Below are 27,801 nucleotides of genomic sequence, written 5' to 3' on the forward strand. Positions count from 1 at the left end.
CTATTGGTTTTTTATCTCGGCATTTCCGAGGAACCCAGCGTTTGCACCTGTCTCAAACCAGCAAGAGCTAAGGTTATTAACCCCACTATTTTAATATATATGTCTTATCTTTTCCCTCTACCAGTGCCTTATATATATTATATATATATTATATATATATATATAGATATATATAATTATATAATAATATATATTATGTATATTATATATATATATATGTTGACATGATTGGCTTTCCTATAGACTTAGAGTGATTCTGCATCAAGTAGAAGCATAGGAGGACCAGGAGCTAGAAAACTAGAGATATTCTGTTTGATTAAATATGAAGAAATTTTATAACACATCTAAAGCACCAGAACGTTTCTGGAGCTAAAATGGATATATGTCAAACCTCGGTTTTCCTACACTTCTCTTTTCGGTGCGTTTCAGTTTAGTAGACTTTTCTACGAAATGTTGTCTCTGTTATTGTAGGTTTCCTAAGTTTTCATACACTTGGAAACGCTCCATCTGGGCCCCTTATCAAGCACCCAAACAAAGCATCCCATTTTCTTTCGTATTTGTTGTTTTTGTGCTTTTTTATTAGAGTACAACTGCTAAATAGGCAATCATGGGGCCAAAGAAAGTTCCAAGTGCTAGCTCTTTTGTAAAAAAAATAGGTGAAAAACACTATAGAATTTAAGAAAGAACTCGTAGCAGTGTTGGAGGAAGTTGCATGCTGATCTCAATGAGAAAATGCCTACTACGAGCGCTGCTGTTAGTGAATTCAAGTCCAGCAGAGGCTGGTTTGAATAATTCAGAAAATGAATGGACATATATAATGTGCCTACTTCAGGAATCAAGGACATGTTTGTAAAGTGGAATGATGTAAAATATTTTGTGGAGAATTGTCATCCCAACAAAGAAGTTGTAACCTGTGTATCTAACATGTTTAATGACAATGCCGTGTTTAAACTTTATGCAAACTTTAAAGAAATACCAGGAACAAATGTCTCTGGACCAGCTTTGTTGTGCTACAGGGGTCCAATAACTCTCAAGGCTGGTCATAGTTTCCAGTAAAAAAGTTAGAGAAGTAACTCTAGATAGATCCTTGATACTTGAAATCCTTCTGGAGGGAGATTACCCTTCCAAACATTAACCTTTCCTCCTCTCCCCCCCCCCCCCCCCCCCCCCCCCCCATTCTCCCCATCTTCCATACGCTAATGTGATTTCCATAAAGGTAAGAGTGATGTTAAAGGTTCATTTATTAATTTCATTTGTCATTTATATTTATTTGTAATTGTTTTCTATATGCAAAACTGTGTTTATTCCTTATAAAATGTTTTTTTTTTTATATTTTGGAGGGTCTGGAATGCATTAATTGTATTTACATTATTCCTTATGGGAATTATTGTTTCAGTTTTCGTACGTTTCGGATTTCGCGGGGGGTTCCAGAATGGATTATGTATGAAAACAAGAGGTTCCACTGCATAGTATTTTACTAATTTCGAAGGGTTGGAAAATATTTTTGCCATTATCTAATATAGTTAATCTGGGTGGTGTAATGTTTATTCAATTTTTTTTTTTCCAATACTATTTGAATGGATATTTCGCTTGTTTATATCTGATACATATGACCTCCAAGATATTATTTTACCTTTCATGACTTCCTTTCGAAATTTGGCTGATATATTATTATATAAAGGTTTTAATGCATATATTTCTAATAATATAATTGTTATTTTTAATGTTTTCCTCTAGGAATGGTTTTACTTATTTTATTGAATCTAACGTTCTTGCTAGAGAGTTTTTCTCGTACTAATTCGGATAGATCATAACGCCACCTGGGGACTTTTTTATCGTGAGATTCTTTAAGAGGAATAGCATCTGCTGCCTTTTTAAAAAATGAAGGACAAAGAATTCGATTGTCTCATGATTCCTGAAATACTCATATCAAGGTATATTTCTGGCATGGAAGTTAAAGATTTCCCACTCTTTTTGCATGTTATAATGTAAAGAGTGTGGTTTTGGTTTATTATTTAATAGGCTATTATGGAAAAATTATCAATTGAGTAGGAGTCATCACATGTAATTCCATCTACTTTGTCAGCTATATTTGTTGATCAAAGGGTGATGTCTAGTGAGGAAAATGTTCCATGGGGTTTGGAACAATCTGTATTTACTTTGTTGTCATTCAGATACCAGAGATTATTTATTAGTGTTCATTAAGTCTTCTATTTTTTCTCCATTTTTATCTAGTGTAATATTATTATAGTCCCATATTGGATTATGTGCACTGAAATCACCTACAATTAGTATGGCTAGTACAGATGGTAACATGGCCTCGTAATCTCGGGGACCAGAGTTCGCTCTCCGTCAAGGGGCAAATAGTGAGACTTGCTACCGAATGGTATTGCCATGAGTGACGTCACAGAGGCCTGGGGTTACCCAGCTGACGTCCATTTGTGGAAGGACTGAAACCAACTGTTGTAATATGTTGAAATCAAACTTATTAGACTGGTTGTATAAGTTGATATCAAACCTATTGTTTTCTATTTTTATAGTTATTGCTGAAATGTGCAGTTCAGTGTACTAATCTATATCTACTTTGTCATGTACATATTATATTTTGTTATGGACATATATTGCTGTTCAAAAATTATCATTTGTCTTTGATGTTGTGGCTAGCAGATATTTACCTATATTTGGAACAAGATTTCCTAATTGTTGTTTACATATATAATCATTGGTTCGTGTTCGCCAATAAGTAGTTGGACTTCTCTTAAGTGCATTCTCGTTAATAATCCATTTATATTCCACCAAATTATATACCGGTTCAATGGTGTAATATGCGAGTGGTCAGATTATTCTAAATAATAGAAACTGATGTTTTCTTCAGCTTGTTACATATTACTTTGTATTTTTGTAGGTCTGATTCATTTTTTGTTCAAATTTGAATCTGACTTCCGTTACCAGTTACATTTTTACTATCTTGATTTAATTTTTTCAGTTTGACCTTCTTTAGCATATTAATCTACAACACTATGTTCATCTCTGCATGTGTATAGAACATTTAAAATATTGCAATCTTCTTCATGAGATTTGATGTTTGTTTTTTCTTTATTCCTATATCATGAAATTTCTGTGTGGTTAGGCTTTCTGTAGTTATAGTTTCACTTTCGTGGCACATTAATATAAAGCATTTCCTGCAACCACATCATCAGTTTGCTTTTTCTTGTGGAACCTATACTCGGTGATAGGTGAATTTCTTTGCTTTAATTGTATTGATCTAAATTTTGTTTTCATTGATACTTTGGGAGACAGTGGAATGTTTGATTTAGTGTTTTGTTTCAGAATTTTAGCTTTTGGTGAGATTGGCGAGTTATTTATCTTTTTAGTTTGGTTTGGTGGAATTAGATGGGGTCTTATTTAGTTGCCTCTTGCAAGTTTATCTGTTTTATCACATTTGTGTAATTTTAATTCTTCCTTTTCTAACTGTCATTACAGAGTACTGGCATCAATATATACCTAATAGAGGCGCCACAAATTCCGGTTATTGGTGCCAATAAGTGCCGAAAATCACTCATTTTTGGTTATCAGCAATTTTCCTTATCAAGCTGTTGGAACGGAACCCCCCACCAATAACCGGGGGACTGCCTTTATTTGTTACCATTTCCAGTAAAGAGGTATATCGATTGTCCTCTGTGATAATGTCATTGATGTGTAAAATTTCCTTAGAAGAGTTCTTTTCATCTTATATCCTCAGAAGAGTTCTTTTCATCTGTATTTTTTGTGGCATTTCTCTGTTTCTGTTATTCATTTCAGTTCTGGTATTGTTTGATTTTGAAGTATATCTTCATACCTAAATTTCTTAGAACTGAAAGTCAAGAGCATAGAATGACCCAGCTATCTTTGCTTCCTGATCAACATTCCAGTTTGTTCTTGTAGTAATTGAAGTTCAGTGCATATTGTAGATATAGAACACACTTTAGATCGAGCATGATGTTCTAGTCCACAATTTATGCAGTTTGGTTGGCCACAGTCCCAGCATGTATTATGGTCCTGTGAACTGCACAAGACACATCTGGGGAAATTTCTGCATTTAATGGCTGTATTACCATATATGCAACAGTTCTTGAATTGCATGTTTGGATTGTATGGGTTTGAAACATAAGGTCTAAGTTCCCTATTTAATTCTAGTAGGTCCTCTACTTATGGCTCCACCCTCCATCAAGTCTAAAGAGCAATGAATTCCATAAATCGATTATCAAGCCAAGGTTGTCATCGAAAGAGGAAAAGAAGGAAGGGGGAGTAAAGGAGTTAAAAGGTCCTAATGTTCAGTTGTATCCACAGCAGAGAGAGTGGGCGTAAAAGAGCATCTCTCTCCTTGCAGTGGATCCCTTAGCCCCCCACCTCATCATGGGGTTGGGATCAGGGGTAGCAAAATATTCCTGGGAAGAAGCAGCAGGGAGAGATCTTGCTAAAGAGAAGCCAGAACAAGAGGGGATAGATGTGCTCGCTGCCATTGTAGTAGGGTCAAAAACTCAAGTTCCGTGAAGAACCTCCGACTAGTAAAGTTTGATGGTTCATTTTTGAACTTTAATGCATTTGCATCAAAATAAGATCTTATGCCGATCTGGGAACTCTGGGCACACTTCAGGAGAGCAAGAAATCCAAAATGGTGTTGACCATCTAGATGAAATACTATTTTCCACAAAGTACTAAATACCTTATTAATACCCCTTTCAGATAATTTGAGGGCAAGGAATCCATTTCTGATGTTATTTTGTGATTTCAGGTCTCCTTTGTGATCATTTTTTTAAGGTATAGTGCTTATAATACAAGATACCAACATATTTTGCATAAATCCTTCTACTTTTTTTAAACCGGACTCCAATAGGTGCTAGAGAATTCTTCCATTACATTTTGACCAAAGGTTTGCTCTGTACGCGAACGAAATAATGGTTTAAGCAAATTAAGCAAAGGTTTTTCATATTTTTATTACAAAACATTCAAAATATGGCAAAGTTGTTACAATAAACCTGTCAGAAAATAAAGAGTACTGCATATGTCATTTACAGCTATCTGTACCTCAGTGGGTACAATTGTTTAGGTATCCAATGTGTTCTCCTTTCTTGGGAAAGTATAAAAAAATTAGGACTTGTTTCTTTCCACTGTCTGAGCTAGTAATTAAAAAATACTCAGTGCATATTATAAAAATTGTTCATAATACAGTACAGTATCAGGCAGACCATATACTGTATATCACTTTTATCAAGCTTGGCCATACAACACTGACTTAGCCATGTTTTTACCCAAATATCTGATTTACTGACCATAAATATACAGTATATTGTATGTCCTTTCTGTCATAGACAATACAAAATCCAATTAAAGTATTAAACACAACTCTTTGTTGCTATAAAATAGAACTGAACTAAATTTCAGTCTTAAACCTACTAATAGTCGTGTCTGGAACCTTTTTTAAAACTCCTATTCATTTATAATATTTGTATGTGCTATCACAAAAATGTGCCATTTTGACATCCCTCACAGTTATACCATTACAATCAGGAGTTATCCATGTGACCTGTACAGTGTTATATACATTAAACCATTCAGGATGGTGTCCCATCCTTTCCCCTGCTAGCGCTACTCGACTCATCCAACTCCACGCCTGTAATTTAGAAATAAGGTTAGATATAAAACAAATACCAAAATCACCTTTATAATATATACTTCAAACATTGTAAAAATATAGCAAGTAGAGAAAAACTTCTAACAGTCCTTTGTCATAATGGCGTGGTGCTTTTTACTGGTAACCTATCATTTTAGCAGTTTTGAGATATTTAAAACTTTGAACCAAAAATTGCTTTTACCACATTTTTCCATACAAACCAAATATATTAATATACAAATTACTGTACTTACAGACTACAGAGGAGAGACAACCCACTGTGCAGCAAAGGAAAGAGAACCCACTGTGCAAGTGCAATCCACTTACATGATGCTTCCATCATTATCAATCATTTGTGCCTTCCAAGAGACCAAAGAGTGTGGGAAAAGGGAGATGGTATTAAATATTGAGTTATGTTTTCAACCATAAAAAACATCACCCACTACTCATAAGATGCCCAAATTATAATCCAGAAGGGTGGGGGAAGACCAGCAATAGGAGGCAACAAGGAAAGAAGGAATCACAACAAATTCGGACATCTGCCCTCACTAGGAGTGATCAAGCAACATGTAAAGCATACTTTGTATTCATCTATGGCAGACTGGGAGTTTCTAAAGTAAAGCAATTGGTTGTGCATGCAAGAAATTAAAGTACTGAGGGCAAAACATCTGCCAGACACAAAAAACAAAGTGAGACTTAATCAAAGTTACTACATTCACCAGGAGGAAGCCTTCAAGTCAAGTCACGCTTTCCATACGCCCAGGGTTTGGTAACAAAATCAAGAGCAGCCAAAAAGAAAAAAGGACCAGTGACTTGAAAAGGAAACTTTCCTGGCAATTGTGCAAGCAGGTCATTAATAAGCTAGAGAAAGGAAGTGTAAAATACCATTAAGGATAGAGAAAATGAGTCAATTGTCATACAATTCTTTATCTATCAAGTTTGGTTAAACTGCATAGAGTCAAGTGTCAACAAGGAGGTTTAACTGGGCCTTGCACTGTTCCAGTTATAGCTAGCTGTACAAGGCTATGGAGCTGCTCTTTATAAAGGTTTCCTTGGCAGAGCAAGTACCTATCACTGACCAAAACCATGCTCTGCTGAAGGAGAATCTTTGAGGCCAACTTTATAACCTTATACAGTCAACAGTGAGAGTTACTTAGAACATTTAGCAGTTAACACAAACTACTTGGAGGTTTGCAAAGTATTTTGGATCAGAGCTCCATAAGTTAATGTAATTTCACTGAACCTTGGGCGACTACTGACCCTCTACTTGAAAGTAAATAAGATGCACTACCCAGATTTGATTCAAAGTAGCCAAAAACACTTAACGGTACATAAGATGAGCTTCCTAGTATTCAGTTAAACAGTTCATTAAGATGAGATTCCTAGTCTTGAGTTAAAGCAGCTACAGGAGACTGTGACAGCCGCTTCTCTAGCAACAGGAGCAATAAAATGACAAATTTTTAAGAGAGGGCGACATTACATAAATCAGCCTGAGGGTCTCCCGATACTTTCAACGACAAATTGATGGAAGAAAAGGAAGGGGGCAAAGGCACAACACTACTATGGGGGTGTGATAGCAGCAGGAGACGAAGCATCAGGAAGAGGAGAAGAAAACCCTCCCATGAAGGTTAAGTAGAAACCCTAAGATGCTCCCTCTTATTAATAAAATAAAATAACAGCTCTCTCTCTCTCTCTCTCTCTCTCTCTCTCTCTCTCTCTCTCTCTCTCTCTCTCTCTCTCTCCTCTCTCTCGCTCTCCTCTCTCTCTCTGTCTCTCTCTCTCTCTCTCTCTCTCTCTCTCAATCTCTCTCTCCTCAACTGGCAATGCACAAGGTACAGGCCAAGAGAAGAGAGGTTGGTCAACCACAACTAGGCACTAGAAATTATCCGGGAAAGACTGACCAAAGATGAAGACTGGATTTTGTCCTTGGTGGGCCACATAACTCCTTAAAGTTGTGTATCTGCATGCCAAAGTATGCCATTTGAGTGGAAGGGAACAAGTTGAACTTTTCTCAGTTGACCTGTAGCTCCAAGAGCTGACAGCACATGGAGGATTTCCAGATGATGAGCCAGTTGTCCTTGGAATATAGAAGATTTAAGTCCAATTTGGAGCCCAGGCTGCCAAACAGCCAGAGACTTGGGGGTCCTGAGGTGCTGTAAAGAGGATGAAGCCAAGTCCTACATATTATTATGTTTAATAACAGGGTTGATCAACATGCACAGGTTTGTTTCCTAAGGGGGAGAAGACAGATTGGATTCCCCCCAGTTGACCTGCATACAGCCAAGAAGGACTCGCACATTCGATAAGCATTTTGGGATGTCTTGTCACCTCTTCCTTTAAAACTTTACATAAATCAGCCATCCTAGTCAGGTTTAGAGACAGGGTGAACTGAAGCACTTTCCCCACCACAAAAATGATCTCACTGAATACTTGTGGGTAGGGAAGTCAAAGTAAGCATCACTAAGGTCAAGAAAATTGAGAAAAATCCCCCTTTTAATATGACTTCCACATTTAAAATATGTGTTAGCCTCTATTTTAAAGGGAATTGAACATAAGTAGACGTCCAACCTTCCAAAACCTTTGAAATGAGGAAGATACAACTGTAGAACTCCATCTGGCAGAGCTGCTTTGATGGCCTTTGCAAACATGGAGAGGAATTTTCCATGTAATGCTCTCCAGTCCCACACATTGGAGTCCCTGGAAGGCTACAGAGATCAAAACGAGAGATCATTTTCCTAGAAACACAAAAAGCCTAACATACTCGATACTACCAACATTTCATTTTGGTGAAGGAAGCCTTGTGAACAATACATTACACTAAGATCACTATCTGTGCTTAATCTTGTGATTAGCAAGTGGTACAACCAAATCACAAACATTTCTCAGGTAAAAAATTTGAATCATTATCCCCAACTAGAGTCAGCAATTAAAGCATATGTGAAACAAGCTTGTACATACATAAAACTGACAAAATCCCGTAGTTATTTCTACTTCCTACCTGCTCATTTCATGATGACATTTAGTCTGGGGATATATTGTTAAAATTAAGTAAAGTAAGAATTCCCAGTGAAGCAGTTGTAAACAGTAAGTACAAATATAGAACCACAAACCTCATTAAAACTCTGGAACAGGAAAGTCTTATTGATGGCATCTCGTCCTTCCACCATATTCCACCCATTATCAAGTAGTGGTATCAACTGGTCATCCCGCTCATATCTACTCAATGGGGAAACCTGTAAAATACAGTACTGTAGTACTTTTCATTTAATACTGATCATCATGCATCAAATAAGAATGCACTTAAATATTACAAATACCGCATTACAACAAAGAAAAAAAAAACATTTTCAAGCACAAACCAACACCTTACCAGAGCCTATTATTCAGGTGGCAAGGAATCATGATTATCTTCTTTTCTTTGTGGGGAAGAGATCCCCATCAAGTGAAGTATACCAACAAATTCTAGCCTCCAGTCATTTCACAATAGTTTTGGTCTATGATAATCATGTTCCAATGTTCACCAATCCACCTAATTTTTTCACATGATTTCATACCTTGGAATTTTGTTTCAAAAAGGTGTTTCCACTAACACCCGTTTGTTCAAAGCATGACTCATGATTATTATTTCTTTATTGCTTTTGAAAGACAGAAGCTTGGTAGGCCAACCCTCTAACCACAAACTTTGTTCATCTATTTGCAACCCATCCCTGGTCTCTAATTATTGTAATATGAAAGATATATCATAATTATAAGTAAAAACAGACCAACTTGCTTTACTAACACATTTGTATATGCTTATCTTCATCAACTTGTAAGGCATCAAGCCTCAGCAGAAGAACAGCATTAGTTCCCCCACAGTTTTAAGTGTTATAAATGTCATTCACAGTCAGAATCATTGGATACGTTTTAAAAGCTCACATACATTCAAAAGACCATTAATAAGTGAGGAATGCTAAGTCGATTCGCTATTTTTTGCCCCCTCTACTCAGTCGTCTTTGATCATGCTATCCAGTTCCTCATGGCTAGCATGGACTTTTATGAGTTTTTTTATTTTTTTTTATGAAGCCCATAACGGAGGTTCTGTACAGCAATATTACGTTCCTCCGTTTACCACTGGGCCATCCTCCTCCAGCTTCTGTTGTTGCCTTTGCTTCCCCTTCTAATCTCAGCCAACAAATTAGCTGTCTCCTATTTTTGTTTGTCCTCAGTATCTCCTGACTCTTCCCCCATCTCACATTTCTTTTCCAAGTTTCAATTTTTTAAAATGTTTGCCATCAAATTTTTTGCGTGTACATTACCCTAGCCATGAGCTAACTGACGAGAGGCACATACTACTACCTTTTTCATGTTCATACAGTACTTCTACTTCTCACCATTCATTCTTCTCAGTCCAATTCTTGCTCCTGCTATTGGTCTTTTTCCTCCCCTCATTTTCCTCACTACAAGTCGTACTCCTACTTACCAATAAGAAGTACTCTTTGGTTACAGTCTGCTCCAACAAACTACACTATCAGCTCAGAGGTCTTAACTTTGAAGTAAATTTTAGTAGACATATTTTCTATTCATACCCTCTGAAAATGATCTAATCTTACCAAGAAGTAGAATCTGCTCCCTCTTGCCTTGGATTTATCTTTGTTGGTCAAAAGCAGTCAAAGGAATTTTTTCTACTTTTTTCAATCTGATAGGCCCCTTGTACTTTACAGATACTAATCTAATCATGTCAAACATACAAAGCTTATCCATCTTTCAGTCAGCCAGCTCATGAATCACAGTTTCCAAAGTGTTGTCAAGCTTAACCCTTAACCATTAATGGATGGACATGCTCAAATGAGTAGCAATAACAGGTTTTGGGTAGTGGACAGAGTCACTCATGGTGAGTAACAATATTACATGCCATCGATTTGGGGGTATCAGACAGGAAAGAGGTGTCATTACATACTCCTATAGCCCATAAATTCACTAATGGCAACTTTTAGACTTGCTAAAATCCACTGGGTGGCTCATGAGAGAGTTAATTGGTATCTTGACTTCAAGGGAGCAACTAATGCCTCTCTGTCTCACTTGACATCTCTCTATAAATTTGCTCATAAATAGTATACCAAGGGGTTGCTGTTGGTTTTAGTTCTTATCTTTTATGATAGTCAATTATAATTCTAATTTTGCAAATAAAAGTGCAAAGAAATATTAAAAAAGATATGTGTATAATCCAAAAAATTAACTGCATCTTTGTTCTCAGTAAATTTACGTAAATATTTTGCAAAAAATATGCTCAGAATTTGTTGCTGTTATTTCTTATCTATTTTCATTTTGTGTGAGCTGTAATTATAATTTTACAAATAAAATAAAATTATTCTTTACAAAAAAACATGTACTACTTGGTAAAATTTATGAGGGGTTGTAAACAGTATTGTAAATAGTAGTCATTTTCAACTTCTCGTGGAAGTTATGGAAAATTTCATGGAATTTTTTCCTTACACCATGCACTTTTGTATATCTTCCTCTTTCCATTGATGCAGTTTTCTAAATTGGCCAACCTCAAAAGTTTCATTGGGCTGGGGTGTTGCATATTGATTTCTTATCCCGGTTCCTAAGGGTTAAAAAGGACAGGCACCATCACATAAGTACAGGCAGTCCTGGTTATCGGCAGGGGTTCCATTCTCGATGGGGTGCTGATGAGCAAACACCGCCATTAACCGAAACCCGGCCATTTATGGCGCTTATGGCACTGTTTCGGTTAGCGGCGCCGATAACCGGTTAATGACACCTCTGTTAGGTATGTTATGGTGCCATAACTCTATTATCAATAACCGCAACTCGGCCCGTTATGGAGCCATAATCACCAACTTCGGCCCATAATAACCGGACCGCCATTAACTGAGTCCACCGATAACCAGAACCACCTACTGAAAACAGGTTTTAGATGGTGGACGGGCATTAACTCACAGTGAGTATCAATATCATGCACCATACAATTTGGATGGATTTAGCGCAAAAGATATTCAGAGCACTTCACTGGTCTATAAATGACTTACTTGTGGCAACACTGTGGTTTCTCAGTTCAGAGGAGTTAGGAGTTACAGGCAGCTCTCAGTATGATCTTAGACTTAAGGGGGAATGTTTTGCTGCTGTTTGTCCCATGCCATCTTTTAATTTATTTATTCATAAATATACGCAGGGATTGCTGTTGATTTTAGTTTTCATCTTTTATGATAGTATGTCAGCTATACTAATTGTAATTTTGCAAAGAAAAAGTGCAAAGAAAAATTAGAAAAAACTTGTACTGTCGACCCGTGCTATTTGCGGACTTGCCGATTTGCAGATTTTTCTACTATGGACCATATAAGCCCATTGTTCATGGAAAATTCACCTGTTCGCAGTATTTTTCACTTTGAAATCTCCGCTAACTGTATTTCATATCATTTTCATAAATGCACTTTTTGTGATAAAACTATTAAAAAACTCAGGTATAAGCATTTTCAGAGGATTTTTTTTTTTAACTTACAAAATACTATAGGCAGTTCTAAGGGTTTTTAGAGGAGTTTAAACTATTTGCAGATTTTAGCTATTCGCCAGGGATCTGATACCCATCACCTGCAAATATTGGGGTCTATCTACTGTATACCTCCCACAAAGTTACTTCATCTTGTAAATATTTTATAACAAATATACAGGCAGTCCCCAGTTATTGGGAGGTTCCGTTTCGACAGCTTGATGATAAGTGAAATTGACGATAACCAAAAATCGGCAATTTTTGGCAGTTATCAGCACCAATAACCAGTTAATGGTGCCTCTGTTAGTTATGTATCAGCACCAATAACCGGAAATTGGCGCATTTCAGTGCCAAAAATCACCAATTTTCGGCATTAGACAAGCACCATTAAACCGGATCGGTGACAAACGAAGCTGCCAATAACAAGGGACTGCTTGTACTCAAAATTTGTTACTGATCTTATTTCTTATCTGTTATGATATCGTGTGAGGTATAATTATTATTTTACAAAAAATAAAATATTAGAAAAAACATTTAAAACTTGGTAAAATTTACGAGTGTCTTGTAAGAGAGGCCCCACACAGGGTTGTAAATATAGTCACATTCAACTTCCTATGGAAGGTAGGGAAAATTGTTTTAAATTATTTGCCCGTCCGGGGTGTGCATGATCTATATATGTATATATTTAGCCCATCCCTTAGGGGTGAAGTTAAGTAGTATATCTTAGTTTACCCAGACCACTGAGCTGCTCTTAAGGATGAACCTCAATACATTTTGCTTTTTGCCATTCCATGGACAGTTTTTTTTTTTTTTTTTTTTTTTTGTCTTCTTTTCAAGGGGACAAACATCTACCGCAGGCCCTAATAGCCAATCATCTAATTCTGCTACCCTTCAACATGTATGTAGATTAAGCTATTTTCTGCTCTTGGAATCTTCCCCTTTCATTCCTTTCATTTTTTTCTGGGCTTTGTGTCACATGGATAACCCTTCCCAACAGTGACAGTGACTTTTATAGTTCTTATAAAATAAAAACAAAATACAAAATTGTTGAGTTAACAATACTTTCCAACATTAAACACAACCCAATTTAGACCAGCAAATATTGAGCAAATATTGAAAACAATGCATTGAAGTAGTAATGTGATTTTGATTACAGTAATATTTCAATTCATTTATTTTCAAAACACTTTTGTTTTTTTAAAGTTCACTGATTTTCATAAAGTTTTTCTGGAATTAAAATATAGCAAACTACAAAACTACAAAACTTGAACAGAGTACAAAGTAATATACATTGCAAACGTATATGATATATTCTGCCCAACTGTGTTGTATCAAGAGATTTCTTGGCCAATGCTGTTCTGGTCTGTGTATGTTTATATATTCACATATACATCACAGTGAGGTAAACTATGCACTTGATGTTTGTCTGCTTACCTTCCTCTCAGGATTATTTATAAATAAAAAAAAGATTTTGAGATGTGGGGATGACCAAACAGCAAATTCTTCAAAAAAAGAAACGTTTTTGACAAGGATAAATGTCAACCTTGAATTGAATACAGACTTTAGGCCAAAGGCCAAGCACTGGGGCCTATGAGGTCATTCAGCGCTGAAACTGAAATTGACCGAGAAAGGTTCAAAAGGTGTGAACAGGAGGAAAACCTCACAGTTGCACTATGAATCAATTGTTAAGAGAGGGCAAAAAGTAAGATGGAAGAAAGAGAATATGAAAGGAGATGCAGTAAAAAGAAAAGGGGTTGCAGCTAGAGGGCCAAAGGGACGCTACAATGAACTTTAAGTAATGTCTACAGAGCACTGCATGAGGTACACTGATGGCACTACCTGCCCTATGGAGAGACATGAATGTCAATGTGAATTTGTCATCTGCTTACTATTCACAATATGTATACTGCTGGGGTTAGCTGAGCCCAAGATAATGTTTGGTTTAAAATGCTATGAAATATTTAATAACAGAACTATGAAAAATAGGACTGGCAAAGTCAAATAACAAACACCCCTTTAATTCCAAGGATACCAGTTAGAGAGATTTTACAATACTGGGGGCACTACAAAGGCATGTTATTTTACCATATCTGTTTGCCCATGTCATAAATTTTAAAACTGAAAAGGAGTTAAGAGATGGAGGAGGTAATCTGGACTAGAGTAACATTTGAAACATGACAGACTTTGAATCATCGACATAACCTCACAAAAATTACTTAACAGAATGCATTATGCATCTATAGAGATGGGACTGAAAATCTAAGAAAACAAATGTATAATGAAAACATGAGGCCATAATATTTGTAGATAGAGAAAGCATTAATGAGATTGAATCTTTCAAATATTTAGGAAGAATGATATTCAATAAAGGTTCTCTTGAGCTGGAATTTGGTGAGTTTAATAACATTTGGAATAAAAATGACTAATTGCGGACAAAAGATTGTAGATAATTCTATTACATTTTGTACTGCTATAAGGACATGAATCATGGTATGACAATGAAACTATAAGAAAAAGATTTTGTCAATCTGAGACCATTAGGAGCCAGATGGCATATGGTTAAAAATAATAATATGCAGGATAATACAGGAGTTCCACATGTGCATTTATAGATCTAGAGAGAGCATACAATAGAATCCCAAGAGAAGTGATGTTTTGGTGTTTGAGGAAAAGGAAAGTCCCAGAAAAGTTGGTTAGACTGGTAGAGATGATATATAAAAGAACAGGCACAAAAGTAATAACAGCAGTTGGGGGAAACAGAAAACTTTGAATTTAGCATTAGATTACACCAGGGGTCCGTATTAAGCCCAATTTTGTTTGTGCTGGTCATGGATGTGTTAAGTGAAGAGATCAGGAATGAAGAGCAGTGGGAGTAGTTGTACGTCAATGATCTGGTGATTACTGCTGAAAATGAGGAGGACCTACAGAGAAGGGTTGGAGAGTGGCAGAAGTCTTTAGAGAGGGTTGCCTTAAAGGTGAATGTGAATAAAACAGGTTTTGCTGAACAGTAGGGAAGATAGAGACAGAATACAAAAAAGAGGCTCGATTATAAAACAGGCAGAAAAGTTTAAATACTTAGGATCTACTTTAAGCAAAGCGGGAAGATGGGAGGCTGAAGTTGACAGTAGGATAAGAGCTGCATGGGGGAAGTGGAGGGAGGAAGTTGGAGTAGTATGTGATAAGAAAATGCCAATCATGCTAAAAGTCAAGAGCTATAACAAAGTGATAAGACCAGTGTTAACATATGGAGGGGAAACATGGGCTCTATGAAGAAAAGAGGAAGTAAAGCTTGAGAATGCTGAGGTGGAGTATGGGAATATCATTGCTTGAGAGATTGGAAAAGGTGAAATAAGAAGAATGGCAGGCTTAGTCAAGATTACAAAGGCGATAAGTGTCACAATTGAGATGGTATGGGAATGTGTTGAGGATGGATGACAAGGAGGGAGTGAAGAGGGCTTGGGAAGAACCTGTTAAGAGGAAGAAGATCGAGAGGGAGACAGAGAATTAGATGAAGAGATAAAGTGAAGGAAGATATGAGGAGGAGAGGTTTGGTGGAGGATGATACCTTTGATAGAAGGCACTGGAGAAGACGCATCAGGCAACCAACCCCTTAATGTAGGGATAACGGTGGGAAAGAAGAAGACAGGAGTTCCCAATGTAAATGAAATAATAATGAAAGGGAGAAGGAATAACTTGGCCATGCCTTTCACAGAACCTTTCAGAGACCCAAGAGAACGGAGGCTGGAGATCAATGGAGAGGAGAGAAGGTAAAAGCACAGGAAAAATATGAGCGGAACAATTTCACAGAGGCCCCAATTATCATGCAGATTTAAAAATCTATCTGTAACTTCTACCTTACAGACAATGTATGGCAAAAGTCAACCTGACTGTACAGTAGGTATGTGCTGTATGTTTACAACTTAAAGCACAACACATTAATAAAAAAAATTTCTTAGAAAAATCACCAAGCCTCCCTGCTAAAACACAAGACACAAAGGCTAAGTGTTTGAAAACAAAAAGCAAATTCTTTATGATGCACAAAAACCAAAAGAGAAGGGCACTCTCATGTTGAGTCTCATGGGTCAGTAGTTTCCCTGGCAACAAAGGAAAGGTCAATGTCAGTGATATTTCTTTCAGCATCCAATCCCTTGTACCTTACCCAATATTTCAAGATCTTGACAAAATCTAATCTTATTTTTTTTTGGGGAGGGGGGGGGGGAATCTTGGTCCCAGAACTTTTCGATAGGTGTGGCGGGATCACAAGCTAAGAAAAACAAATCAAGCAAGACCTCCCCACATTTACATTAACCACTCCTGGCTTCCAAATTTCCCCCAGCCACAAAATTGTTAAGATTCAACCACAACCACAGCTGAACCAATCAAATACATACATACAATCAAGAATTTGTAGGCTTGCCATCATTAGGATAAAGACAGAAAAACCAAGGATGAACAGGCCAATATCACTTCCAAGATTTTCTATGAGAAATTTATGTTCCTTTAAGACAAAATTTCAAAGCTGCCAGTCCCATATTTTGTATTTTTCTTAAAACAGTCAGTCAGTCAATCATCTCATACTTTACAATTATGATTCTAGTTATTCTGGGCTTCTAAATAATTGGAGCTTTCCTCAAACCAATTAGTGATGCTATGAACCAACATCTATGTGCTAATGAACCTCTCAGAGGTCGCTCTAATTACAACTTACCTAGAAGAGGTAATAAGGTTGGTAGACATCAAGCCGAGCTGAGCATTCTCTCTCTCTCTCTCTCTCTCGTATCTCTCTCTCTCTCTCTCTCTCTCTCTCTCTCTCTCTCCATCACCCATTTTAAATGCTCATTTCCACAGGAGCATATCTTCCCCAAACTATCATGAGACTATTAAAACATTCATTCCACAGAGGTAATTCCAATTCCCACGTGTTCCCAACACGCAGACGTCCAGTCACTAATGATTCTCAAAACTGAATGAAAAACTCTCCACTAGAAGAGTCACATCTTGGCAGTTTTTTTTTTTTTTTTTTTTTTTTTTTTAGCCGATAGGTAAGATGGGTGAAAGAAGAGTGAGGGCAGTTAGCTAGCTAACCATGGTAGGGAATAGTTTAGAAAGTTAAGTATTAGTAAGAGTAATGTAAAGTGTGGTTTATCCACAATTTTATTTGGGTAAGGGTACAATTTTCTAACTAATATTAAAATAATCTAATAATGATTTTACATTATATTAAAATTATGAATTGCACAGATTACATATTTTGAAATTTATTTCTTTAAAGTATAATCATATTTAATAAAGTTCCAATTTTCTAATTTTAACCTTAATTTTAATTATCATTGGTTTTAGAAGTGGAAGGTCAACAGTGGATCAAATTTTCACCTTAAGACAGATAATTGAGAAGAGATGGGAGTATGCAAAGCCAATATTCTGTGCTTTTATAGACTTGGAGAAAGCGTATGATTCAGTATGGAGAGATGGAATGTGGAGAGTGGCAGTACACTATGGTATACCACTGAAAGTGATAAGGATACTAAAGAACTGGTACCAAGGTGTGTGCAGCTGTGTACAGCTGGATGGACAGCAAAGTGACTGGTTTGCAGTTGGAAGTGGGCTAAGACAGGGATGTGTTATGTCACCTACCTTGTTTAATGTATATATATTGACCATATAATGAGAAGAGTGATGGAAAATGAAAACAGAGGGGCTAGTATTGGTGGAGAAGTTTTTATGGATTTGGACTTTGCACATGATGTTGCATTGGTTGCTGATACGTGGCTGGTGCTGGTAGGTATGGTAATGAGGATGGAGACAGAGACACACAATTTTGGCTTGAACATCAGCAGAAAGAAGAGCGAGATCATGGTTGTGAGTAAGGATGATGATTGGGTGCACATGGAGGATATGACAATCAGAGGACAGGAACTCAAGCAAGTTGAGAAGTTTGTTTACTTGGGAAGTGTGGTAACAGCAGACGGGAGGCAAATTGAAGATATACAAAGAAGAAAATTAGGAGCAGCAAGTTTGAGGATCTGAGAAAAAACATTTGGTCAAGGCATGAAATCAGCTTGAAAACTAAGATGAGAATATTCAATGCAGTAGTACTACCAGTCCTGATGTATGGCTCGTCCACCTGGGCACTGACCAGAACAGAGGAGAAAAGGTTGGATGCTTTTGAGATGAAGCTGCTGAGAAGAATACTTGGCATTAAATGGGACGATTATGTTAGAAATGAAGACATCAGGATGAGATTGAGGCAAAGGCCAGTCAGTACCAGGTTGAAGAGGGGAAGGCTGAAATGGTTTGGACATGTTGAGAGGATGGACGGGAATAGAGACCCCAGGAGAGCACTGAGAGCAGTACAAATAGGAAGAAGACCGCTGGGTAGACTAAGAACGAAGTGGATAGACATAATTGTCAGGGATCTTGAGGATGAAATCCAAAACCTAGAGGAAGCAAGGAAAATGGCTTGGGATAGAGACAGATGGAGAGGAACTGTATCAGCCTTATGCCACTGGCCAGTGGCAGAAAGATAAAGTAAAGCAAGTAAAGTAAAGTTAATTATCATAATGATTTTGCAACCAACTTATGCACATATATTTCTGTTTCACACCCAGGAAACCAATCATAACCAGACCAAAAAGTTGCCAAAAAGTTCCATGATGTAATAATGGAAAACTCCATCACTGATATGTGATCTGTGTCCAAGTGCCCAAATTTGACCATGTCCGGGTCATTAGGCAAAGAGAGCTGAGTTGGTTTCTGGACAAACAAAAGTTGAATTTGATGAATCAACAAAATTTCCATCTGCAGGGCAGCCGAGTCAAAGCATATCTACACAATTCTGTAACCATCACAATCATTTAGGCCACATATTTGTATATTTTTGCAACATATGCAAAGGTAGTTAAAACACATGAACCTTTAGTACTCTAAACATTCAGACAAGCTTTTTCTCTAATAAAAATAAGAGCTTCAATACCCTTGCAATGCTTGATCATCATATGAAGAAAATAACCCAATTTGGTTCTTACAACCTTGTCAAAGAATTTCATCAAATTCCAAGTTCTATGCACTTGTCAACAGCATTTCTCTAAAAAGGTCATCTATTAATGCTCAAATAAGTAACGAGCACTACATCCTCCTAGGAGGAATTGTGCCAACTGAAATAAGAATTATTTTGTCCTTGGCTCTACTTACAACTGTTCTAATATTGTTGAATACAATTTACAAGTAAGCTTATACAGGCTGCAAGAAACATGTTTGTTCTTAAACTTTTTACTTCTATTACATAATAGGAAGTGTAGTACATATATATTATTTCTATATAAATTTTCCTGAGGGGGGGTAGCGGGTAGCTTCACTCTTTTTACCCATCTTGCACCCCGCTATGACTTACATCCAAATAAATTTGTTAGCTAGGCCAGCAAGCTACATCTATATCATATGAGTAAAGTTCATAGTCTGCCACCTAGTCTAAAGATTTAATATACTGCTACGTACTTAACAAGCTACACCATTTAAACAGTAAATCTAGTTTAAATGTACTACCACTGCTTAAAACACTACAGTACATTAAAAAGTTTTCTGCTGGGTATAATCTGTGAAAATCATCTGATGACTAGTATTGTGTACCAGAGAGAGAGAGAGAGAGAGAGAGAGACCTTACCTTACCTTACATCTTGTTCGGGTTGCCCCAGGTCCCTCAGTGTGAGGCACCTCTAATGTCTACCAGAGAGTTGCTAGTACATCTTCCGGTATATTTTGCATCTTCCAATCTTGGATGGTCTGGGATGCAGTTTAGATATTTGTCGAGCTTATTCTTAAAACACATCTACGCTCACTCCTGATATATTCCTCAGATGAGCTGGCAACGCATTGAATAGACGCATTATCGATGCTGGTGCGTAGTGGATTAATGTCCTGTGTGCTTTCCTTATTTTTCCTGGTATAGTTTTGGGCACTATTAATCTACCTCTGCTTGCTCTTTCTGATATTTTTAGTTCCATGATATTTTCTGCTATTCCTTCTATCTGTTTCCATGCCTGAATTATCATGTAGCGTTCTCTTCTCCTTTCTAGACTATATAATTTTAATAATTGTAGTCTTTCCCAGTAGTCTAGGTCCTTAACTTCTTCTATTCTAGCTGTAAAGGACCTTTGTACACTCTCTATTTGTGCAATATCCTTTTGATAGTGTGGGTACCATATCATATTGCAATATTCAAGTGGACTACGAACATATGTTTTATAAAGCCATATCATGTGTTCAGGCTTTGTCTTGTTTTGAGTGCCGTAACAACATTCCCATTTTGCTTTACATTTTGCCAACAGAGTTGCTATTTGATCATTGCATAACATGTTCCTATTCATCATCACACCAAGGTCTTTAACTGCTTCCTTATTTGTGATGGTCTCATTATTAGGTCCCTTATATGCATATAGCTTTCTTTCTCTGTCTCCATAATTTATGATTCAAATTTATCAGAGTTAAATACCAATCCTATTTACCTCTGCCCAATCATATACTTTGTTAAGGTCTCTTTGTAGAGCGTTTCCTATCTTCATCACAAGTAATTTCTCTACTTATTCTTGTGTCATCTGCGAAACTACTCACTACCGAATCCTTAACATTATTGTCTATGTCTTCAATCATAATAACAAACAGTATTGCAGCTAACACCGTACCTTGCGGCACACCGGATATTACCTTGGCTTCATCCGATTTCTCGTCGTTTGCAATAACTATCTGTTTCTGTTGTGTAAAAATTCTTTTAACCATCTTCCTACTTTATCCACGATATTGTGTTTTCTAATTTTCTTCGCCAATATATTATGGTCTACTTTATCAAAAGCTTTTGCAAAGTCTAAATAAACCACATCTGTTTTCATTCCGCTTTTCATATTTTTGAATATGTTTTCACGGTGGACTAACAGTTGGGTTTGTGTACTTTTTCCGGGTACGAAACCATGTTGTCCTTTATTAAACAAATTATTTTTTATTAAATGTTTCATAATATTTTTCTTCATTACCCTTTCATACACTTTCATAATATGTGATGTTAGACTCACAGGCCTATAATTACTTGCCTCTAGTCTTGATCCACTTTTGAAAGTAGGGGTATATATGCTAATTTGTGCTCATCATATATCTTGCCTGTATCTACACTTTGTCTTAATAATATTGCAAGTGGCTTTGCGATAGAATGAACTACTTTCTTTAACAAAATAGCAGGAATTCATCAGGCCCTGCAGCAGCTCCATTTTAATTTCATTAATAGCCTGCACAATATCAGCTTCATTAATATCTATGTCAGCTAAATATTCACTATTTTCATCCCTTGTTACTTCTATATCATTATCTTCATTATCTATTCTAGGGGTGAATTCTCTCTTATATCGTTTCTGCCAGTATGTTGCAAATTTCCTTTTTTTCATTCGTTAATCTCCCTTCAATTCTCAGAGGGCCTATTTCTATTCTTCTTTTATTCATCTTCTTCGCATATGAGTATAATAGTTTGGGGTTTTTGTGCGATATTTAATAGGGTTTTTTCTTCCAAGTCCCGTTTTTCATTTTCTTTTGATTGTATAATCTTTTGTTCTGCATTTTCTATCTTACTTTTTAGTTCTATAACTTTCCATGCATTTTTTTCTTTTGCAAGACCTTTTTTCCAGAGAGAGAGAGAGAGAGAGAGATGAGAGAGAGGAAGAGCGAGAGAGAGAGAGATAGAGAGGAAGAAGAGAGAAGAGAGAGAGAGAGAGAGAGATTGTTCCAGTACTCTTAACACTGTACACTATAGTACTAATCTTGTCCACTCAACTCGTATGTTGATTCTCATTCCAACAACAGGAAGCTATCACACTGTTGACTTCATTAACATGCCAGAGCCATTAACCATAATGAGTCCACATTAAGGTAACCACTATCTGTTGCATTGAAAATCCTCATGTGTACTGGAATGGAAAAAATTAACAGAATTTAAATAAAAACAAGAGGTGTCACTGAGGAAGCAACCACTGACAGCATTACCATTTGCCAAGTTGGACTCTATCAGCAGAAAAGAAAACAATAATTGGAGAGACTAGATTACACAGTAATCAAAGGGGGTAGTAATGTAGTGACCCAAAGAACCTCCAAAGGAATGGACCACCACAACAGGAATTAACATAGATAGAATATAGAATTTAGGCCAAAGGTCAAGCTCTGGAACCCATGAGGTCATTCAGAGCTGACACAAAAATTGACACTATGTAAAAAGATTTTAAAGACGTAACAGAATGAAAACCTTGCAGTTGCATTAAGAAACAATTGTTAGGAGGAGGAGGAGGGGGGGGGTAGAAAGTAAGATGAAGAGAATATGAATGGTACAGTAATAGGAATGATATGAAAGGGGGCTGCAGCTAGGGGCCAAAGGATGCTGCAGAGAACCTTCGCCCTTACAGGATGGGCTAAATAGTATACTACAGATTACACAAACGCCCAGACGGGGCAAACTTGAAGATTGGCCAATTAAAAAAAAAAACAATCAATGGAAAGAGGAAGATATGCAAAGGCACTTGGTGTAAGAAAAAAAACCCAAAAAATTTTCTGTAGCTTCCACAGGAAGTTGAAAGTGAAAACTATTTACAAACCTGTGCGAGGTATGGGGCCTCTTTTCCAAGAAACATTTAAAAATATGCTAATTTTACGAAGTTATACAGGTTTTTTCTTTTAATTTATTTTATTTTATATATGTAAAATTATAATTACAGCTCACACAATTATCATAAATAAGAAAGAAAGAAGGAGTACTATGGGATTTAGGACAAAGGCCAAGAACTGGGACCTATGAGGTCATTCAGAGCTGAAAGGGAAATTGCACTGAGCCAATTTTTGGGAGAGGATGGATAGCAAGATGGAAGAATGAGAATATGAATGGTGCAGTTACCATAAAAGAAGAAATGAAAGGGGCTATAGCTAGGGGCTGAAGGGACACTGCAAAGAACCTTAATACAAGCAGTTCCCAGTTACTGGCGATCCAGTTTTATGGCGCTTGTCTGGCACCAGAAATCGGGGATTGCCTGTAATGCCTACAGTGCACCATGTGAGATGCACTGACAGCAATTATCCCCTACCGGAACACAACAGACAAGAACTAAAATCAGCAACAAATTCTGAGTATATATCTATTGTAAAATATTGACGAGATTTACTGAAATGCCAAGGTGCAGTACTTTATTGTGAGGTACACATGTTTTTTTTAAATATTTTGTTGCACTTTACTTTGCAAAATTACAATGAAATTTGAAGTACATACTATGATAAAAGATAAGAACTAAAATCAACAGAAATCCCTGGGTATATGTATGCACTAATAAATAAAAAGATTTACTGGAGCTACAGAGAGGCAGTACATCCATCCATGAAATCTCAAGCCATACTGATCGATGTCTCTTGTCTCCCTCTCCCGTACTGAGCTACTAAATCCATCCAAACCATATGGCATGCAATATTAATACTCGTATGAGGTAGCCCAGCATTTGCTCAAAACCTATTATAGTTCCTCATATGATCATGCCAGTCCAGTAAGGGTTAAGCAATGCCTACAGTGTACTGTATGAGGTATACTGACAGCACTATCCCCCCTCTGGGAAACACGAGTTAATGTCTCAACTCCACCCAATCCAGATATAATAAAGTCCTTAGCCTGTTACGCTTCACCAATGGCTTAACTCAAATTGCCCACATATCACTACTTTCAAAGGAGTGATACGTTCTCCCTCTTTCAAGGCTGGTGCCAACCTCATTATGCTCAGAAATACATTTTACTCTTTTACAAATTGTAGGAACATCATTTGGTAACACTATGAGGTAAATTAAGGGTAAATTATAGGCTAAATTAAGGGTAAATTGCAAATCTTTTTGTAACGGAAAGCCAGTATGACAGAGGACATCTACCTCTCGCCTAACACTATGCTTCAGGCATTCACTAATATACAATCGTTTTATCTTTTTTATCCTATTTACCCTTTATCAGCATTCCAAAGCTAAAGAAAAATCTTTGGCCTGACAGGATATTATCACTACTCAATGTAGAGACTGATGTTGACTACAAGACTCAGAGTAGCAGCTCCAAAGCCTCTAACATAGACTGAATAAGATTTATCTAATTCTGAAGAAAACCCTTATTTAGATTTGATTATCATTGCATTGCCATGAGAATGGAAAATAACCAATAAGGAGAGGAGTCCCATTACTTTTCATTCACCCAAAGCTGTGAAATTAATTGTTCATGATAACAGAAACCAAGGGGAGTTTTTTTTCTTAGGAAGTTTTTTTTATGGCAAAGTCATGGAGCACATTGTAACAAATGAACAGATTGCCAGGCAGTTTCTAGATAGAGAGAGTTTGCTAGCAATATCACATGCACTAAAATGGTATTAAACAAATGTAAATGTAATGTAACATTCATTGTTCTACTGGCTCTGTGTTTCAGGGAATGGCAAACAAAAGAAGAATTTTTCCCTTTTGTGTTTCATGCTTATACCCTTCAGTATATAAAAATGGAAAATAAATTCTGTTTTCCTTTCTTATTCTGCATTATTTATTATCCTAATGTAAGTTTATACAAAAAATTATAATACTGTAATAAAAAAGAACACAAAAAAAAAAGTTGGCAGACAAAATGACCCCTCTGCAAGCAAGAAAATATGACAATACTGTAGTGGCGAAGTCTCCCATAAGTAATGCTTAATAGGTTAATACTGGTAAAAATAACAGTAAATCTTTATGGTCTAAAGATGTGAAGAATGCTCCCCAAAAGCTAATGATTATAATTAGCCAAACAATTCTGGATAACATCTAAGGTGTCAAATATTCACAATATCAGTGAAAACAGGAAAAGAGGTTTCGAGTCATCCGAGAAAAACAAAACTGTATCTTGCTCAATGTGTATCTTGAAGAATTAAGATACCAATACCTGGGTTTCAGATTGCAAAAAATCTGTTTCATCCTGCCAGAGCTGGACCTTAAAACGGTTTTCAGTCCATCACAATACCTAGTTACTATTCTAAGCTGAACAAATTTTGCCTCGACTTTTCTTGGAAAGCAGGTGGCTTGAAAATACTATATTTAGGAATGAAAGAAGACATATTTTTGCAGATAATTGAGCTTTGGAGAACTAAACAGCAATGCCTGTTGTCAACCCTGCATATTTCTTGAAGGCTATAAAAAGTAATTTGGCCAAATAAATATTTAAAACATTGAATTGTGAATTTTTACTGCCAAAGCATTCTTTGTAGGCACTAAATAGCATGTTGCCATCTGGTGAGCATTTTCCAGATAATTCATTATAGTACCCTGTACTATTTTTATTCCATAGTTTACTAACCATTCTAGTTCTTCAGTCAAGTTAAATACAACACACTTTCATAAAGTATTTCTGTAAACATTCTGATTTATACTACAGTAAGGAAATGTAATCTAAGAGTTTTCATTGTGAGCATTACAGGCTTTTGCAAATGCATTCAAAATGCTTTGTTTATTGACACTCCTGGCTCCAATAAATAAAAAGTTGATTTCTTGTTAACATCCCAAACATCACTAAACACATTCTCCCTTTACTGACATTTCTTATGACTTCCAGACATTATACGTTCATGTATTCTAGAGAATCTATAGCATTACAATTAGGCTCACTATTCAGACTAACAACTAGCATGATTAACCTTGCGCATAATTTTCCTTTTTGGAAGGTACATTTTCATGATCCAAATGCCATCTAAACTGCAACTTCTAACAATCCTCCTGTGTGATGTAAAAGTACAATAATGACACCACACATTGTCTACTCAGCATTAATGAAAGGATAAGAAATTCAACTTTAATTACTGTCTAGTAAGGACAAGCATATTAAAAATTTCATTCATATTCATCTCTCTAGCCTGTTTTATTAATACCTCTCAAGTAACATGGCTGTTTCTGGGCAAAAACTTCCAATTACATAAGTAATTGTCACATTGTCATTTGATATATTTGCCAATAGTACACTTATTAATAAAATGAAATTTCCCTCAAATTTGCAATGAACCACACAGAAAACTGCAAGGTGCTTGTAATTACAAAAACTGAATGTAACAGAGATGGCTTTGGTTTATAGCAATCATTTAAAAACTGAAAGCAAGGGTTTATGTTTGTGCAGGCTGATGGATTCTGGCTTGTCATGAAAACCCACCTCAACTGATCAACTGCCTTAAATATGTCAACTAACATACCAAAACACAGTATTTCATACTCACCTGCTTACTATCAAAGGTGTCTCCATGTGATGATGAGCTTCCCGGGGAACTGGGGAATCTGTCAGATGAGCGACGGTCATGTTTTAAACTTGAAACCATCTGAGTGCGCATTTTGTGCCTATGAGTGGCTGCATGCGCTTTAAGAGCATGATGACCTTGGTCTCCAATTATGAAGTCTCTTTCACATAACAAACAATGAGCTTTATGGGGATTGTTGGGTACCCTTTCAATCCAGCGTCTGAATTCAGGGTCCCTTAACCATAGAGGGTTGAAACTGTTAAGTCTAGAATTCATTGTGATTCAAACAGTTTAACTACCCAATTGGATTACTAGATTACAGTTACCTGAAAGAGTGAAATCACATAATAAACGGCACAAATATTTACAATAGATCACCTGAAAAAACTGAAGCTACTAATAAAACATGAGATTTTTTTAATAAACTGAAAAACACATACTCTACGTTCTTGTGACATTCATACACTAACGTAAAGATGCATGGAAAGAAATTTTCCGTTAGCCAAAATTCTTAACAATACTGAGTCATAAATGACATGCCAATACACCATTCACTCAATACAGTGGACCCCCTGTATTTGCGTTCTCCGATTCGCAGACTCACACATTCCCGGATTTCTCTCGGGAACGTTTCCCCGCATTATTTGCGGAAAATTCGCGGTATTTTACTATGAGAAATATCCACAAATTCCGGGGGGTTTTTTATCAATTTCATCATAAAATGCATTTTTTGTGATAAAAACTATTAAAAAAAACCAAGTATCAAAATTTTTAGTGGGTTTTTCTGAGTTTAAACTAAGAAAATAGGCTGTTTTCAGCATTTTTTATAGAGGTTCCAACTATTCGCGAGTTCTAACTATTCACTGGGGGGGGGGGGGGGGGGGGGGTGGGGGGGGGGGGGGGGGGGGGGGGGGGGGGGGGGGGGGGGGGGGGGGGGGGGGGGGGGGGGGGGGTCTGGTATGCATTCCCTGCGAATACGGGGGACCACTGTCTATCTAATACCAATGCAAAAATTTATATTTACTTTATGGATAAAAATAACATTCTTACAATAAAGTTTTATATACTACTTACCAAATAGTTACATTGCTATTAGTTTTGATTTGTCAGCAGCTAAAATTTTGAAATTTGCAGCAGTGATAATTTTTGTTTTAAACTAGGTAACTAACCCCCCGCCCATCGCTTAGAATATTACTTGAGGTCTGCGCTAACATCTTGAGTCTTCCCCGTCTCCTCTGGCAGGATATACTATTTCGTGTATCAAAAGTCTAGCTATCACTTTCCATTTTATCTATGATGCAGCATCACCCTCTAGTTAATATTTATCTTCTGTCCTTTTTAATGGTCCTCCAAATCCATCTCTTCCCCCTTTT

General features: G+C 36.7%; 2 protein-coding genes across 5 annotated transcripts in view; one reads left to right on the plus strand and one right to left on the minus strand.

The window, feature by feature from the left end:
* The window catches only part of LOC135212946 (pyridoxal-dependent decarboxylase domain-containing protein 1-like), a 286,832-nt gene that overhangs the window by 31,812 nt on the left and 227,219 nt on the right, over nt 1-27,801 (plus strand). The window lies entirely within an intron of this gene.
* LOC135212943 (putative pterin-4-alpha-carbinolamine dehydratase) lies at nt 4,960-26,752 on the minus strand. Its single transcript, XM_064246693.1, has 3 exons — nt 26,411-26,752; nt 8,764-8,886; nt 4,960-5,653 (listed from the first exon to the last, which is right to left on the minus strand). The coding sequence occupies exons 1-3, from the start codon at nt 26,702-26,704 to the stop codon at nt 5,474-5,476; spliced, it is 597 nt and encodes a 198-aa protein (XP_064102763.1). The 5' UTR covers nt 26,705-26,752; the 3' UTR covers nt 4,960-5,473.

Source organism: Macrobrachium nipponense, chromosome 42 (genome assembly GCF_015104395.2).
Source record: "Macrobrachium nipponense isolate FS-2020 chromosome 42, ASM1510439v2, whole genome shotgun sequence".
Classification (NCBI taxonomy): domain Eukaryota; kingdom Metazoa; phylum Arthropoda; class Malacostraca; order Decapoda; family Palaemonidae; genus Macrobrachium; species Macrobrachium nipponense.

What these genes read in the sequence shown, in the direction of transcription:
- LOC135212943 (XM_064246693.1), bottom strand. Translation starts at nt 26,704, where the DNA reads ATGAATTCTAGACTTAACAGTTTCAACCCTCTATGGTTAAGGGACCCT. An exon ending in ACACCTTTGATAGTAAGCAG is followed by an intron (nt 8,887 to 26,410) that starts GTGAGTATGAAA and finishes TGTATTTTACAG; the next exon opens with GTTTCCCCATTGAGTAGATA. An exon ending in TGTTCCAGAGTTTTAATGAG is followed by an intron (nt 5,654 to 8,763) that starts GTTTGTGGTTCT and finishes TCTAAATTACAG; the next exon opens with GCGTGGAGTTGGATGAGTCG.